The sequence below is a fragment of the Vulpes vulpes genome, chromosome 7, assembly GCF_048418805.1.
Source record: "Vulpes vulpes isolate BD-2025 chromosome 7, VulVul3, whole genome shotgun sequence".
Lineage (NCBI taxonomy): Eukaryota > Metazoa > Chordata > Mammalia > Carnivora > Canidae > Vulpes > Vulpes vulpes.
In genome coordinates this window covers 13,242,552-13,261,289 of record NC_132786.1, presented here as the reverse complement: position 1 = coordinate 13,261,289, position 18,738 = coordinate 13,242,552, and the positions used below count along the sequence as shown (strand labels likewise).

At 35.6% G+C, this 18,738-nt stretch overlaps 1 protein-coding gene across 16 annotated transcripts in view; it reads right to left on the bottom strand.

The window, feature by feature from the left end:
• Positions 1-18,738, bottom strand: part of CNOT4 (CCR4-NOT transcription complex subunit 4) — a 142,296-nt gene that overhangs the window by 55,090 nt on the left and 68,468 nt on the right. For all 16 annotated transcript variants that reach the window (XM_025984503.2, XM_025984500.2, XM_025984505.2 and 13 more), the window contains 4 exons: positions 11,064-11,261; positions 3,808-3,894; positions 2,965-3,066; positions 2,126-2,251 (listed from right to left, as the gene is read on the bottom strand). In XM_025984503.2, coding sequence (XP_025840288.1) covers positions 2,126-2,251; positions 2,965-3,066; positions 3,808-3,894; positions 11,064-11,261 — 513 coding nt within the window. The remainder of the gene's footprint in view (positions 1-2,125; positions 2,252-2,964; positions 3,067-3,807; positions 3,895-11,063; positions 11,262-18,738) is intronic.

The following is an 18,738-nucleotide window of genomic DNA, read 5'->3' as shown; positions in this document are numbered from 1 at the left end:
CATTTAGTAGCTGCATATGGCTGGTCTCTGGTCCAACAGAAGAATTGAGTATTTACTACAGAGACCAGAAAGCCTAAAATATTTACTAACTGGCCCTTTACAGAAAAAAATCTGCACATCACTGCTCTATACACAACAAAAAGATATCTGTATTTACTGTAGTTGGTAGGTGTGTATCAGAAGGCAATGTTACAAACATTATGGAAGAAATGAGGCAAAGACTGCCTCTGGAAATTAGTCACAACAAAAATAAATTACAGTGAAATTCTTTGAATAACATTTTACTATCTGCATGTATATCATGACTGAAATGACATTTTTACTTACCTTCAGGACTGTTTAATTATTTTAGAAGTGTGTTCTAACTAGATGTTATGGGAAAACCAAACCAAGAACAGGACAGATCAAAACAAAAACAAAACAATAAAACGAGCAAGGGCAACATCATTTAAGCAAAGATGACTGCATCCTTACACTCAACAATGAATGCATCATGCCCTGTTCTGAGAGGGCTCCTGCTGTTTCAAATGGATCTATAAATATTTCATACGGTACTAAATTCTGAATTATGCAACAATAAGGAAAGATCTTCTGACTTTTGCTGTGATATAATCTGTTTAAATTTCCTTTCTATGTAGAGGAACTATCTTAATAAAGAAACTTCCTTTCAAAATAATCTTAAACTCACATAAAGAAGAGCAGATGAATTCATCATAACAATATGAATTTTGAATTATTAAGAAAAATACAGGTAGATGTGGATTTACACCTTTAAAATACGAAAAGCCTTGAAATTTTTTTCTACAATCAATACTTCAGGAGACATTGTGGCTTTCATTAGTAACTAAGAGCTAAAACTAATACTCAAATCATTTTACAGGGGCAGTCCACAAAGGTTACATCCCATTACAAGTTAGTTTCATGGGACTGTCTGTCCATTTCTGTTTACAATTCAATAACAATCAAAAATGAGATAAACTAGGGTTTAGACATTCTTTGAGAGAAATTTTCAATATAATATAGCATGAGTGGTACATATTCTCTACTTGTCAAAATTTATTTTGGAATGGTTCCACCTTAGATTCTATCCAAGAATGTTTCACCCAAAAAATGAAAAAAATTCAAGAAGCACTTATTAGATAAAAAGTAAGGCATTTGTCCCCATTAAATGTCATAGAGACCTTATTTTAACACAGTTTTTGGATCATAAAGAAATACAATCAAGAAATTCCAATGAATTGATTATAATGAGACTTAAATCTGTAGTAGCTCCAAGTCAAAAAAGGGTAATATTTCATTTTAACAATGTGCTCTTCACAGAGACCCTATTAGACTTTCTCTAGGTTGACCTGCAGAGCCCGAGATGGCATTCAATGCTCCCCCCACTTCTAAATGAGAAGTATTCCTGCAAAAGTCCATAGCAACAATCTGACATCCTCATCTATAAGAGAGAAGTACAGCATTGTGCTTTGGTATAATCCTTATTTAATATACATAAGGTCAACATTTTTACTTATAAAGATATGTTTATAATACTATAAATTGAAAGGAGACCAGAGAACAGGAAATCTAAAAAACAACATAGGATAATAAACCTTCAATTCACCCTTCACAGGACACTGACTCAGTGTACACTTTCATGGGGAGAATCATTTTATAAAAATGTTAGGATATCAGCAACATTTGATAGGTTGTTCTTTTCTAGCATGTTCTGTAAAGAGTGGAAATTAGGAAGGAAAAAACTTTATAATTACAGTAACCCACTTTGCTTTCATTTTGTTTATATTCCCCCTAAAGTAGCATTTACTAAAATGCTTTCTTTGGTTCTGATTGTATATTCCTTTCTTGGATAGGTATCAGTATATTAAAGACTCTGAGAAGTCCTGCAGGAAGGAAACCTATTTATCTTCATTAATCTAGCATTCCAAACTTGATGGACTACAAACCCAGTTTCATTATAACAAGATTCTGTAGAACAGACATTCCATGGAACACTGTATGGAAGATGCTACTTTAATAATAATTAAAAAAAAATTAAATCCTTAGTTTTTGCTTTTACAATTTTAACTTATAAAGAAAGATACTCCCTTTCCTGCGAAGTTTATAATTCACATTAATTTACTACCTGCATTTCCTCTTTTGTGAAGCTGGCCGCCTCATCCCCCAATTCATGTAGATACATGCAGTCAGGCTTTGGGCACTGCATATTCTTTAAGAAGTAACTGCAGTATTTTGTTGTACCTAGAGATGCCTGCAGAAAGAGTAGGGAAGGGGAAAAAAGGACCCAAAATGTGAATTGACAGTAAGAATTTCCTTGTTTGGTGTTTTCACTTCACCTCAAATGAGGCACAGACATGATCAAAGAAGAAGTATGCTTCTCAATACTAGAGAACTAAACTATTACTAGCAGGAATTACTAATATGATGCTCCTTTGGAAGAACTAAAGAAAACACTTCAGTTAGGGTTTCCAGAACTTGAGTACCCAAATCATCATCCCTAGAGATCAGAAGACATGTACAAAATCCATTCCATGTTACAAAACTTAGGCACCCAAGAAAACAAATTTTTTTCTATTTATGCCATCCTTTTTCCATTTGTATAAAGGATGGCTTAATGTAACCCTTTACTTAAACCTGAATTGATCAATGGCCAAATCTTGAAGGATGACAAAGCAGAATCATTATCTATTTTTGATAAGAATACCAGGTCCTATTTTCACAAAATAAGATTATGTGTAAATACAGGATATTTTTAAAGATTACCACCTAATAATGAATGTGTTTATTCCTACCTACATAAGCTGTCAATAAACAAATCAGCTCTGATAAGTTAGTTAGTACAGATGCTTAAGAAGCAATCTTCAAATATACTCCCTCTAAATGTAATATGTAAATGGTAGGCTCTCCCCTATTTACCACCTTTTCTCTCGTCCCCCTTAAAGAAAATCAAGAGGACCATATTACCTTAAGTGTTCTGCCATCTACTACCACGTTGTTGACACACTGTATGGCTCTAAGAGCATCTTCTGACCGGATGTAGGTTACGTAAGCACTGGCACTTGGACCCTAAAGTGAAAACACACGGTTACTAGTTTCAAATTAAAAAAAAAAATTAAAAACCATTCCTTTGCACCCTCCCTAGGGAATTCTAAAGGCCTTTCCTACTACTACTACCATCAATGATAATAATTAGAAATACTAGTAGTTTTGATTAAACCATATACTAGCTCTTCTTAAAACAATCATACTTATTGAATTTTATCTAATTTTAAGTAGACTAAAATACATGCAGATAGAGTATCACCTGTGGATTTGTATTTATCTTTCGAAAGTCATTTGACAGGCTTGTCAAGGTTACAACAAACTTTGAAAGTCAGATATAAAAAATAAAGCTTGAAGACATTTTGTCAAATTATGGTCTCCTCAAAATAAATGCAGTTTGCAAGAGTATTCTAACTGCTGATACCAGCATAACAAAGATGCTCTATACTAAGTTTTCAATATTTGAAAATAATTGGAAATCATCACTTAATTATTACACTGTGTGATAATGGACTCAATTCCCTCTCCCCCTCAAATCATCACCTAAACTTTGTATTACTATTTCTTACTACTATTAATTCACTGTTAAGTCCAGAAGTCAAATGAGCACCAGAAATTCCCCCATCCCACCAGCAGAGGTCACTACACTGCTTAAATCCTTGACCTTTAGGCTTTCTCATCACAGAAAGCAAATTTTCTTTCTGAACTGCCCAGGTCAAGCATAGACCATAGGGAGGAAGAGCAAAAGTCTCTACAATTGGTTACCTGTGAGCCTGCATATGATGTGCTATTATTGATGACAACTTTATGTATTTTACCAAACTTCCCAAAATATTCTGGTCGTTTCAAAACCTATAAAAGAAGAAATAAGGTATAATGTATCCCAATATTCATCAATGTTCTCTTTATAATGGGGGCATACAGCATCCCCCTTCAGAGAGAGGAAAATAATTTTTAAAGTTTTCTTTTTCTTTCTTTCTTTCTTTTTTTTTTTTGTTAAAATTTTATTTATTTATTCATGAGACACACACACAGAGACAGAGACATAGGCAGAGGGAGAAGCAGGCTCCCTGCAGGAAGCCCGATGTGGGACTCCATCCTGGAACTCCAGGATCAATCCCTGTGTCAAAGACACATGCTTAACTGCTGAGCCACCCAGGCATCCCTTTAAAGTTTATTAATAAAAACTTCCTAATTACAATCTGTATGGTTAACCTACAGGAAATCATCAACAGAGTTTAAAAGTTACTTTTTATTGGCCCACTACATGGAAACTAAGATTCACTAAGTTTGGTATTATCCACTATGTTCTAATATCTGCACCAATAATACGTGGGATCTTATCTTCACAGTGTTAACACCAAACAGATCAAATATCTTAACCACATTTTCATTAACAGATGATCCTTATGAAACAGTAATTCTCAAAACAATGACCAAAATAATTATGTATTAAGCAGAGACAGAAACTCAAGAACAGACATACAGGACAGTCTTTACTCATTAATCTATTCTATATAACATTTGATATAGTACATTAAAGCTACAAATAGCAAATATGGAAACAATGTTCCTCAACTTTAGGATTCATGCTTTATCACTTGTGTATGTGTGTACTTAGCTTCTTTGTGTCAACTTTACCACTTCTTGATCATCTGTTTTTTCCTCCCTTCTCCTGGTAAATAACATACATGTAATGATGGATGGGAAAAAATGAGGAAAACAAATTTATATATTTCTTTCAATCTATTATGTGATTACTTCTCAGTGGTTATTCCTCCTCACACCCGTGTCACCTCCTCTGCTTTGTGATCACTACAAGCATTCACTTATCTTCTCTTACAGACTTCACACTTTGGCTAATTTGACCAATATGTAACTTGATACAAAAATCTTTCCTGTAATTTACAACTACTTCAAAATTAAATTTTGAAAAAAAAATTAAATTTTGTTCTTTTCCTAGAATTTATCTACAGACCTACTGTTCCTACAGTCTTCCCAAATAGCAAGGTCTCTCTCAAGGAAAACTTTGAGTGTACTTGTCCATGTGTGTGCAAAGTATTCATTCCACTCTAATTTGATAACATTCTCACATACTTACAGCTTAGCTAATATGGTCTGCATAACAGAATCAAAGCTTTGTGAGTCTATGGTTGAGGTATCATTAATTCTTAACAGTTTTCAATTAATAATTTTAAAAAAAGATTTTATTTACTTATTCATGAGAGACACACAGAGAGAGAGAGAGAGAGAGAGAGAGAGAGAGAAGCAGAGACACAGGCAGAGGGAGAAGCAGGCTACATGCTGGGAATCAGACGTGAGACTCAATCCCAGGACTCCAGGATCATGTCCTGAGCTGAAGGCAACCGCAGAGCAACCCAGGCGTCCCTCAATTAATAATTTTTTTAAAGACTTTATTTGACAGAGAAGGGGAGAGAGACCCACTAGCAGGGAGAGCAGCAGGCAGAGGGAGAGAGAGAGAAGCAGACTCCCTGCTGCACAGGGAGGAGCACCATGTGGTGGTTCAATTCCAGGACCCTGGGATCATGACCTGAGCAGAAGGCAGACCTTAACCGACTGAGCCATCCAGCTGCCCCAATATCATTATTTTTACCACATTTTACTTTGGTTCTTTTTTTTTTTTTTTAAGATTTTATTTGTTCATGAGAGACACAGAGAAAGAGAGAGAGAAGCAGAGACACAGCAGAGGGAGAAGCAGGCTCCATGCAGGGAGCCTGATGTGGGACTTAATCCTGGGACTCCAGGACCAGGCCCTGGGCCGAAGGCAGGCGCTAAACCGCTGAGCCACCCAGGGATCCCCTACTTTGGTTCTTATAATAAGTATAGGGCTGTTCTGTTTTCTACAGCCAATTTTAATGGATTATAAAATGAGGTGACCTATTGGTTTTCAATCTTTTTTCCACCAATCCCCCGAAACAAATGAGACTATGAGTGGCAAAGGCAATAACTCTCAGGTTGTATACTGCAAAGTCTCAGGGTTGAGGAGTAGGGAGGAGTTTATTTTGAAAAGCTCCCTGGCTGGTAGAGTTTAGAACTGCATTCAATATTCTAACTTGATGCATACCAACTCAGCAAAGGGCTTCACAGTTGAAATACCTGCTTCAAAGAGTTCAGGCTGGTCATACATTGTTCTGTATCAGCATCTCAAATCACATCTGAGTTTATGGTAGCAGCTCTCAATGAAGGCAGCATTCAAGGGAGCATTTTAAAAATCTGTGGGAGCTTTTATAGGAGGAGGTTGTCAAAGTGACCAGGAGGTAATACTTATGTTCAGTGGATGGGAGCCAGGAATGGCTTACAATGCTCTGGCTCCTGCACAATAAAGAACTGTCCTGCACAACTTTTGAATGTCTTCTAAGACATTCATGTAGCTGAGAAGCCTATTTATAATTAAGTGAACTTAGAAACAAATTCCACATTATATATAAACTCAAAGTAGTTCCCTACAGTTCTGACATGTGTTGAATTTATAGGAAAGAAAATAATATGTAATTAAGGAAAGACTCCAAGTGCTTTTTTCAGGATTATACCAAAAGTTACTTAAAAAAAAAATAACATCTTTGGCTTTTCATATACCTGGGTTACCAATACATATATATCTGTAACAATCTGCCTTTGAACAATCACATTCACATTGATTCTACACACAGATGCGAGCATCTTATTATTTTATTATGTACTTAAAAACAGTACTTCCCAAACTTGAATTGCATACAAATCATTTGAGGATCTAGTGAAATTGCATATCTAGTGGCTCTGAATCAAGGCCTGAGTTTACCTAATAAGCACCCAGGTGATACTAGGGCTACCAGCTCAGAAAGCACATGTTGAGTAGCAATGTTCTAGAGTAGTGGTATCCAAAATTAACATGCAGAGATAGTCTTTTTATACTTATTTCCCTTTTAGTTCCTTTTATTTCTTTATTTTATGGAGTCACTTCATAAAAATCAAAGAGTGTTACAAAACATTTTTAAAAATGGGTACTGGCTCTGGTAAGACTGAAAATCATAACCTCACCAGCCTCATCTGTCACCACTGCACTCTAACCCTCCAGCCAAACAAATCACTTGCAGACTGAGATCTTTCTCATCCTGAAGAATCTGTAGAGTGCTTGTACCAGAAACACTTTACCTCAAAAATAGTGGAAGGGCACATACCTCCCCAATAAGATCGAGTACTCCCTCTTGTGCCTCCATAGCACAGAGCACTTCTCATATATTATACTGTTCGTTTGAAAATAAGCAGGGACTACCTTTATGTTGGTGTACACTCAGTGTCTTACATACTACCCAGCACATTGTAGGTACTCAATAAATGTTTACAGAAAAATAACTCTTTTAGCATTGAACAACAAGAATTATTTGGATAAGGAACACTGGTGGGCCTCAAAATATTAGCAAATGGCCTATGGCTGATAAGAAATGGCTTGCCCAGGCAAGGGAAATTCAAATATTTAAAGTTTCTAAGTTAAGTTAAATACTCCAGATCCTATGTAAACATACAACTAGCAAATCAGCATTCTAGTGATTAAGAAGTATGGGGAGTTGGTAAAGCACCCTGCATACCCCCACATTATTCATATATTAAATATCATGTATTTGCTTTACAGCAAGCCAGCCTGAATACTAATATAGACTATAAAAGGCCACATGACAGAATTCTAAATGCCCAGTGTGGCATGTGTAATGTTTAAAATGTCTTCCTAAAAAAATTTTTTTTAAATAAAATAAAATGTCTTCCTATATATTCTGTGGGAACACAGTCAAGTGTTCATGGATATTAGAGACAAAATAAAAAACTTGATAAGCAGACAGAAGGATGAATGGATAAATTAGGGGAATGGATGAACAACAGACCAATCATCAGCATAAAATATACTGGAATAGGACCTTTAAAACTAAGGGGAAGGGGGGTGGTTCCTAGTCCTGCCTCCGCCATGAAACCAGCTGCGTGATTCCAGAGAAGTCATTTAACTTCCCTATGCCTCAATTTCTCACTTGTAAAACAACCTGGTTCTGTCTTTAAAGTCTTTTAGTTCCTCAAACAAACTGCTCTCTCAGACCACCATATACCTGGGACACTCGTCCTTATTTGCTTCCTAGCCAGTCTCTAGTAATTCTTAAGTATCCTTTCCTTGGGGAGGCTTTTTGTGGATCTCTGTATTAGCCAAGTTCCCCACTATTATATGTTCCCCAGAAAACTCCATACACTTCCCTGTTTTAAATGTTCAGCACACTTAAAAGCAATTAAACTCTGTCTTAATGGTCTATAAATTAGTTAAGGGTAGAGACTGTGTCTGGCTTGCTAAATTACTTTACCTCCAACATCAAAGTACCTAAAATATGGAAAGTATTCAAGAGTTACTTTACAAAATGAATGAATTAGGTTCCAGCAAATCTGAAATTTCAGGACTTAGAAGATGATTACCTCTAATCACTACCTCTAGCTATCTACCCCATCTTCTAAAATAGTTTTTTTTTAATGGATCAACAAATGAATACTGATTTGACAATCAATCTTGGTATTAAGTTTTCTGATGCACAAATACTATTTTCAAAATGAGCTTGAATTTTGCCTTAACTCTTCTGTTTTGCTAATCAGAATTCAGTCAAATATCAAATTATTCATCATCCAAAAATAAGTAAATAGGGATCTTCTCTGACCTGAAAGTTACACAACTCGAAACTTCAAATTTTCTTTCTTTTTTTTTTTTTTTTAATTTTTATTTATTTATGATAGTCACAGAGAAAGAGAGAGGCAGAGACATAGGCAGAGGGAGAAGCAGGCTCCATGCACCGGGAGCCCGATGTGGGACTCGATCCCGGGTCTCCAGGATCGCGCCCTGGGCCAAAGGCAAGCGCCAAACCACTGCGCCACCCAGGGATCCCTCAAATTTTCTAATAGAGCTGACTTTAAGTCCTCCAAACTGAAAAGATTATACAATAAATTAAGAGAATTTGTTAAGATATTATTATTTAGAAGTGGTAGGACTGAACAAATAAAACACTGGTCTTTGGTCTTCCTAGGGTTTCAAGAGAAATAAATGAGAGAAATCAATGTTTAAAAATGTTCGCTGTCCTCTCACCAAGAGAGGATTTCAAAAGGATAAAACAAGTAGAGTGCTTTTTCAAAGCACATTGAGATTCAAGATAAACCTCTCTCACTAGTTACCACCTAGATTAATTTTTTTTCTGTGTAGCAGTTCTCCAGATTAATGTTACGAGTCTTGTCTTTTGAAGTGGAAATAAGAAACCATTGTTAAGTAAATAAAAACAAATCACAGAATCTAAAGAGGAGGTAGGAAACCTATAATTCAAACATCAGACTGAGACTATGGCTTAATTTTTGGGCGCTGCTCCCCATATGCCTCCAGTATTATAGGTGATAGGACCCAGGATGTAGTAGCAAAATCAGGTACATGCATATCCAAGAGTTGTCAAATCAAAATAAAAGTTCCATTAGTTTACCGGTACAGCAGGTTCAGGAGATTCTAATCAATAAGATTAGTAAGAATAAAAAGAGACGGATAAAATTAAAAAAAAAAAAGCTTGCAGAGGGAAACGCCGTCTGGTTAGAGAAAAAGGCAGAGCTGAAAGGGGAAGACAGAAGGACCAGTGTAAAGCTGTAGTAGTGTTCAGGAAAATAGTCACAGGGGAAGTGGGATTCTGTCCACCGGAGGAATCAGAAACAAAACAACAAAAAAGAACTGGCTGCTGAGGTTGAGTCATAGCCTAAAATGAGCTCTCATCCTTAACAAGTCTTCCTGAAGTCTTTTCCTGTAGAACTGTAGATCAGCTCCCTTTGGCTTTGGAAAGAACCTGGTCTCCAGAGGGACTCCTGCCGCCCACTAAAGCCAGTATCCCCTGACTTAGGTCCAAGTAATTCTAGAGCTGCCTCTGTGTTTATTGCCAATGATAAAGGCTTCTTTCTTAGTATGGTCTCCCTAAAGTTCTTTTCCACTGAAGCCCTTCACAGACTCAAATACATAGTAAACTCATCTTTAATAAATATGTATTACTCTCTCTAAATTGACTTTTACAAAATCAATTTTTACATTCCTTAAATTTCCTTCCTCTGGGGCCTTTTGCCCACTTAGCCAAGTCTGAAGATTTCCACCTCCCTCGGCATATTCACTAAAATCTTCCCTCTTAGAGGTACCACGATGAGCATGACTCCAAACCCTTCTCAAGGAGCACTTTTGGCAGATCCCCCAAATCCAACTCTTTCCTACTGAAGTAAACAATCTGGCTGTCAAGCAGCTTCTACGTGCTCTGCCATCAATCTAGTCAGTACCTCCTAATACATCAGAAACTAAAAATTAGCAGATGTACAACCAAGGGCATCAGGCAAAGTTATGAACTCAACATACTCTGATAACACAGGTGGTGAAAAAAGAAAAAAGAAGTAATGAACAAAGGGTCTCCCCTGCCTCCAAACAAATGACAAAGAACCTGGTCCATTATTTTCCTTCATCAAATTATTTCCCCAAAATTGGCTTAAAATAAAAGAATAAAGAATGATGGTACAGCATAGCAGCAGTTCTATTACTGTTCAATAACCAACAATCACTATGTAGACAGGATTTTTTAAAAATGCAGATCTCTAGTGGGTTCATGTAACTGCATGTCCACTGTGATTCTTTATACAGAAAAGAGGAAAGAAACAGAGTAGTCATGTCACACATTAGCCAGAATAGCAAAAAAAGAACCATTATCCAATTTTCACAGATTATTAGCACTAAAGGAGATTTCAGAGATCTAGTTCAACTGCCTCATTTCACAACTGAAGAAAATGAGGCCAAGAAAGATTAAGAACCTGCCTAAGATCACAAGTGGTCATTGGTTTCCTAGAGATAATTAAAAAATCATTTCCCATTCTCTCCTAAGTCTTAATAATTTCAGGGGAATCCAGCTAATAGGCAAGGTCAGCTGTTATTTCCAAATAAGACAAGCAAAAATAAAAAAATGTCAAATTGAGAACGAAAACAGAAGAGGACTTACCTCTGGGTCTGCTAGGCGCTGAGACAGTCCTACAACAAAGACAAGGTTTTTTTGTACAACACGTACACTAGCCAAATGTTTGCGGTTTTCTGATATTTTCTGTTTTCTCTCATTCTGCTTCTGTTTTTTCTCATTCTTTATCCTTTGCAATTCTTCCTGGGAGAGTGGTTTATAAACTGCTGGGTCTTCTGGATATGGCTTTAAGAATAAAACAAACACAGAAATTAGCATTAAGTAAGGAAAGAAATAAACTACATGGATAAACAACTATTCTGGATGATGGGTATGTGGTTGTTACACTCCTTTTTCTAAATCTTTTAATTGCTTAAGATATTTTTATTTAATACATTCAAAATAAAAGTTTTTAAAACACATTTTTTTAGAGCTTTAGCACAGACTACTTTTAGCACTAATAAAACATAAAACACCACCAAAGGTTCTATAATTTTAAAAAATACAATTATGGTATTCCCTATAGTGGCTAGCAGAGTTGACAGGAAAAGTAAGCTTCTAGGATACTATGTAAGAGGCAAGGAGTGTAAGTTATCTCATCTAAACATAGGTTTATATATTACAATTCACAAATACTTAATGAAAACCTACTATGTGCTAGAAAATTAATGAAGTATTCTTTAATTCATTGTCAATCTAAACAGAACATAAATGGGCATATAAACAACAATCCATAGACACTCTGGGTCAGGAGCTTGACTTTGGTTTCCAACACTTACTAACTAACCAATGTGGATATTAAGCAAGTTAATGAAACTCTATACCTCAGTATCCTCAAGAGTAAGATGAAAATAATCTTAAAGGCTGGTGTAAAAGTAAAATAACTCTTATAAAGCCATTATTGTCATGTCTAGCACACAGTAATCCTTCAATAAATACTAGCAATTACACTGTTATAATTTTTTTCCCTTTCTTGTCATTACAATATTGTTTTCATTCCTACGCTAATGCCAAGGCTACCCTGGTGGCCTGAATAAGAGCTGTGGAATCACATTGCCTGGCTTTGAATCTTGGCTCCTCTTTACTATCTGAGAGACACTGGCTATAAGTTATGTGACCTGCCTGCCTCATTCATCTCTTCTGCAAAATAGGAATCACAGTACTTTATTAAGGAGGGTTTCTCTAAGAGTTAGAAAAGATATACATTTATAAAGTGATGAAAACCTTGTCCTTACTACTACTAATAAAAAATAGGGGTGCCTGGATTGGCTCAGTCTGCTACATGTCTGACTCTTGATTTTAGCTCAGGTCATGATTTCAGGGTTGTGAAATCGAGCCCTGCATTGGGCTTTGTGCTAGGCGTAGAGCCTGCTTAACATTCTCTCTTTCCCTTTGCCCCTCCCCGCCCCTGAAAATATATATAAATAGTTAATAACAGAGGAAAGATGGGACATATTAAATACACGTATCCTAAGTGGACATGAAGAGATCCCAGAAGTAGGAAACTGTGCCTATCAGAACATAGGAATAAGAGAAATGATGTCATCAAGAAAAAAAGTAGAAAGGAAGTAGGGTGGAAAGAGTATTCAAAAGCCTGAAACCTTGCTATGTTTTTAACATAAAGGTACTTTCAACTTTTCATACGTAAATAAAACACAAAATATAAAACCCCTCAAATTTGTGAACACACTCAGATTAGTGTCGAAGACAATTAAGAAAGTGAGACTTCTCTTTATGTTCCTGAGCTTCTACTGGTAATATCATAAGGTCTCCAAAAATCCTGTTTTTAAATAATCAGACGTAATTCTTAGTGGTCCTGGAGGACACAAGCACCCATATCATTTGATTTCCACATTTAAAAATCTGTAAATAAAATAAAATAAGAATCTGAATCTGCCAGCTAATTGGTCCTATCTGGCATACTCCAACTTACTTGTTCTGAGTAGGAGGCATATAAAACAGCTGACTTGGTAACTCATGTGACTTCTGCATGACCTGAAGTCTTTCTCCAGGATGAAATATAAAGCTAGTAGTGCACATTTTAGGCACTCCATAAATATTTCCCAAATGAACACCAAGCTACTCTCTAGAACTGAGAATTTAACATGGTTAATTTTTCTTTAAAAAAAATCTTAACTTTTCTAAAGGTTCCAGAAAAAGTTGGAAAAACACACATTCCATGACAGTGCTCCACCACACACATACCACCATAAATACCTACTCCACAAACCCAATGACATAAAATTAATAAGCTGATACAAAGAGAGGAGTAAGGGAGGAAGACTAAAACTGGGAGATGAAAAATGCATGTGGTATACTTTTTGACTAAAACATGTATACTAAACTTAATTTTCTAGGAATGTAGCATCAAATGAAAAAGTATAAGCAGGAAAATTTTCTGTAAATATATTACTAGTGAAAAAAAAAATATTACTAGTGTGCTGTCAAACTAATGGAAATTATGGCACCTGTAGAGAACCAGTTTTAATGTGTAAAATATTTTTAATAGTGTTAATTTGATGATAAACTGCCGAACTATTAATTACGATGGTTTATATTCTCTAGTGTAGTCAGTTTCTTTCACATGTGTGGTTATGGTCCCACTTTTATTTTCAATATATGTCTACGTCTTTTCTCTTTATTTTCTGATCAGACTTGCCAAGAGTTTATTTTATTAGTCTTTCAGAGAAACCAGCTCTTTTATTGAAGTACAACAATTTCATCAAATTCTGGTTAATCCCTGCTTCCATTGTCACAATGTTTACTACTCTTCCTTGTTTCTTAATGTGGAAATTAGGTCATTTATTTTTTGTTTTTCATTTTCCAATAAATATATTCACAGCTTTAACTTTTCCTCCTCCTAGAAACAATAAAAAATACCATATAAAGTTTTATTTTTTAACCAGGACCTTAGAAACAATAGTGATCCACAGTGGGGAAGTCCCAAGCCAATTTCTGTATAAAAGTCAAAATCCAGAGAGATAAGTGTAAAGTCTGAATAACAACCTATGAGGAGAGGGTCAGCATTCAAAGCTCAAGGCCAGCCCAAGGGAAGAGTCTTTGGGGAGCTCAAACCCATGGTAAACTGAGACCCAGCCTGCCCCCCAAAGACTCTTTCAGTCTCAGGATAAGAACAAACTACAGAGAGGTCAGAACAAGATACAAAAAATGAGGATAGTAGAAAAACATTCTGAAGAAGCTGCTGAAACCAACCTTAGGGAAGATTCACCTCCTAGAGACCTAAGGCCTTTATACTTGGCCCCAACAGCGACCATATGCTTGAGGCATCCCTAATGGCACTTCACGGATCCAGCAGAAGCCAAATCAAAGTTTCTCTAGAGAAGGGCAAATCTACCTCGGGCCCTGGACAACCCTACAAATAATTCAGTGACAACAACCAGGAAGCAGGCATGGATATAACCAAGCACATAAAGAAATAAAACAACATGAACATCAACTAGTAGAAACATTCCTCACAGACATCAGCAACTGGAATTATTAGACATAGATTTTAAAACAGTAATGCTTATTTAAACAAATATATGATAAACCTGAAAGTATGTACAGGGTACAAAAATTTATTTAAAATATATCAAGTAAGAAAAGAGAACAAACAGAACAAACATTACATCTAGAAAGGCAAAATGTTAATACTCAATAGACATATTCATATTTATTTATTTAAAAAAATATTTTATTTATTTATTCATGAGAGAGACACACACGCAGAGAGAGAGAAAGAGAGAGAGAGAGACAGACAGAGAGGCAGAGACACAAGCAGAGGGAGAAGCAGGTTCCATGCAGGAAGCCTGATGCGGGACTCGATCCCGGGTCTCCAGGATCACACCCTGGCTGAAGGCGGCACTAAACCGCTGAGCCACCTGGGCTGCCCGACATATTTATATTTAGCAAAAGACTAGACCTAAAAAAAAAATTCAAACACAAAAAGAAAAGATCAGAAGAAATCATCCATTAATGCATTAAGGGAAATAAAACACAAAAGAGATTAGGAGACATGAAAAGCAGTGAAAACAAATCTGAAAAATATGTAACAGAGTCCCAAAAGGAGAGCAAAGAGAATAAAGACAATATTTGAATAGATGATAGCTGATTTCCCCCCCCAGAACTAATGAAACTCACCCTCACACAGATTTAAAAAGCTCTATAAACCCTAAGCAGGATAAATAAAAAGAACACAACTGAGTTCTTTTTGGAACTGGTTAATATTTCCACTGTACCCTAACAGTCAATTTTTGTGCTCACTGCACTTGTATTCTAAAGTTTTGTACTAATCTGAGCTGCCTGGCTCCCTCAGTTGGAAAAACACATGACTCTTGATCTTGAGGTCATAAGTTTGAGCTCCACATTGGGTATAGAGATTACTTACTTATAAATAAATAAAGTTAAAAAATAAAAGTTTTTATTAATTTGCACAAAATTGTGTTCATGTACAAACCCATACGCTTGCTAACTGTGTTATTCAAATTTTCCATTTCCTTTTTATTATTCGTCTATTTCATGTATCAAATTCTAAAATATAAAAGTGAAAAGTCTCTCCATTATAGATGTGGATATATAATTTCTTATGGTATTTTTATATCAGCTCATTCTACCTCAAAGCTCTAATGTTAAGTAAATAAAATGACCTTATGGACATTAAATAATTTAAAAAATTCCTCTTTTCCTTTTTAAGTGTGTTTGATCTTGAATTTGATTATAACTAATACCAGTACTACTATATCTTCTCCTTTATGGTTTCCCTAGCTTCTCTGATAATTTTCTGTATATGTTCCTAGTCAAACAGTTCTACAAGGTTTATTGGGGAAAAGAATAATCTTTCATTTTCTTCTTTCCCTGAACCAGCTGCCTCTCTCTAGAATAATCCTGTTAGACTCATTTAGATGATTATTTTGTCATTTACTGACAAATCATTAAATATGATGCTTGTATGGCTACTTCTCCATTTTTCAGTTCTACATATTATCACATTATGCAAATTGACAATTCAGCTTTCTTTCAATCAGACTAACCGTACGTTGCAAGTTTACTTTTTAACCTTCCACCCTAATTTTGGTTAGACCAACATTCACAATTACATTATTATAAAGTTCAAAGGTTATTTATACATTTCTACCTTCAGCCATGACAGAAAGAGTAACAAACCAGGCCTACCAGCATAAACAACTAGAAAACGAGACAAAATATATGAAACAACTGTTTTCAGACATCACACAACAAGTAATGAACAACAAATCTGTGACTGCTGAGAGAAAAGAAATGAGACAGGTGAAAACCATGAGTGTCTGTCCCAGTTTTCTGTTCTCCAGGCCCTAACTGGACCCTGGCAGGGTCTAACAATCATATTGAGCAGAGGGGACAGTGATCAAAACCTGAAGAGGCTGAGGCAAATAAAATTTATTGGGCAAAATAACAAAAAAGAGGGAACTAGTCAAAAGAATTCCAGAAATTTACATAGAGGAATCCTTGATACCAAGTTCCCCTAGACAGCTCTCCAATAAAGACACTCCGATAGAGTCCAGGTAAATAATGAATCTGGGGAGGAACTCAAAAAGAAGTAATACCAATCATATGTAAACTTTTTCAGAATATAGAGGACAAGGAAACATTTCCTAACCCATTTTACGAAACCAGTATTACTTTGATACCAAATCTAAAAACAATATAAATAAAGCCAGAAATAAATACCTCTCATGACACAGACATAAAAATCTTTCTGAAAACATTAGCAAATTGAAAATAAAAAGTGTAATATATCATGATCAAATGAGGTTTATCCTTGGAAAGGAAGGTTGATTCAAAAATTAAACAATTTAAATCACCATTTCAACAGAATGAAAAAGAAAACACACGGTCATTTCAAAAGAAATTACAACACCCACTCATGGTAAAAAACTCTCAGTAAGCAAGGAAAACGTCCTCAACCTGATAAAAAACCATCTACAAAAAACTCATAGTCAGTAATACACTTAATTGTGAAATACTCAATGCCTTCCCACTAAAACTGAGAACAAGGGCAGCTCCAGTAGCACAGCGGTTTAGCGCCGCCTGCAGCCCAGGGCGCAATCCTGGAGACCCGGGGTCGAGTCCCACGTGGGGCTCCCTGCATGGAGCCTGCTTCTCCCTCTGCCTGTGTCTCTGCCTCTCTCTTTCTGTGTCTCTCATGAATAAATAAATAAAATCTCTAAAAAAAAAAAATTAATTAAAAAAATAAAATAAAATAAAACTGAGAACAAAGATATCTGTTCTTTGCACTTTATTCCAATGTTCTACTGGAGGGCTTATCTCGTGTAGTAAGCCAAGAGAAATAATTTAAAATGGCTGAAAAAGAAGAAGCAAAATTGTCTTCATTTACAGAAGACATGATCATCTATGTAGAAAAGCCTAAGGAATCTATTTAACAAAATCAATTATTCTACATATGAACTGGAAAATGGAATTTTAAAAATACCACATGCCAAAGCTCTGAAAACATGTTACAGAAAAATGCAAGAAAACATGCTACACTACTCCATATGCTGAAAACTACAGAACATGTTTTTATAAATTTGTAAAACCTACAAAACTGGAAAAATACATTTTATTTAGGAACTAGATGAGTCAACATTTTCAAGATGTCACTTTTCCTCAAATTGACCTGTTTATTCAAGTGCAGTCAACAGCCTCCTAGGCTTTTTTTGCACAAAATTACAAACTAATTAAAAAGCTTATGTAGAAATGCTAAGGTATCAGATGCCCAAAATAAATTCTATAAAGAATAACAAATTTGAAAGATTATACCAGGTTTGAAAACTTAGAGCAATTAAGACAGAATAGTATTGGCATTAGAAACAATTCTCTGCGGATGGATGTGGATGGATTCTAAAAATAAACTTACACATTTATGAGCAACTGATTTTTAAGAAAGAGTTCAAAACCATTCAATAGTTAACAGATAGTCTTTTCTACAAAAAAAAAGTCTTTTTTACAGATAGTCTTTTCTACATAAAAATATATGTGTGTTGGGAAAAAAAAATCTCAAGCCCTTCAACATATCCAAGCCACTGCAGCATAACAAGGTTATTTTTCTTATCCTGTACAGCCCTTCGCTTCCCCTAGAGTTGTCTGATTAGATCTTTATATGCTTATTACTAATTCAACCATCAAATCTTCTCCAAATGTTGAAAGAGCTTCAGACACAAGCCTCTTTTAAAACACGAAGTATTCTCTCAATTGTATAGTTTTATAGAAACTCCTCCCTTGCAACTTTCTGATCTGCCAGACTTTGTATTGGTTGTCCTCTTTCCCATCATCTCAGGAATCCCACTGCACTGCTCCTATGTTTGATCACCTCTTTCCTTTATCCCATGCATTCTCTTTTCTTCATTTCTTCATGTTGCTGAGGAATAAATACTCTGTGATAGATTCCTAAGAGAGAATGCATGGAAGGTAAAAAAAATTTTTTTGAACTCTTTCCTTTCAGGTCTGAAAATGTTTTTCATGTACCTTCACACTTAATTAACAGGCAGATATGCAGTTCCAGAACAAAAATAAATTTCCATCAGAAGTATTTCTACCTTCAAGTCTTGCTTTTGAAATGATTCTGATGCCTGATCTTTATGTAGGGTCTACTTTTTTCCCCCTTTGAAAGCCTGTAGAACTTCTTTTGTCTTCAGTTTTCTGTTACTTAAAAATGAAGAATTTGTGCCTGGCACTTGAAGAGGCC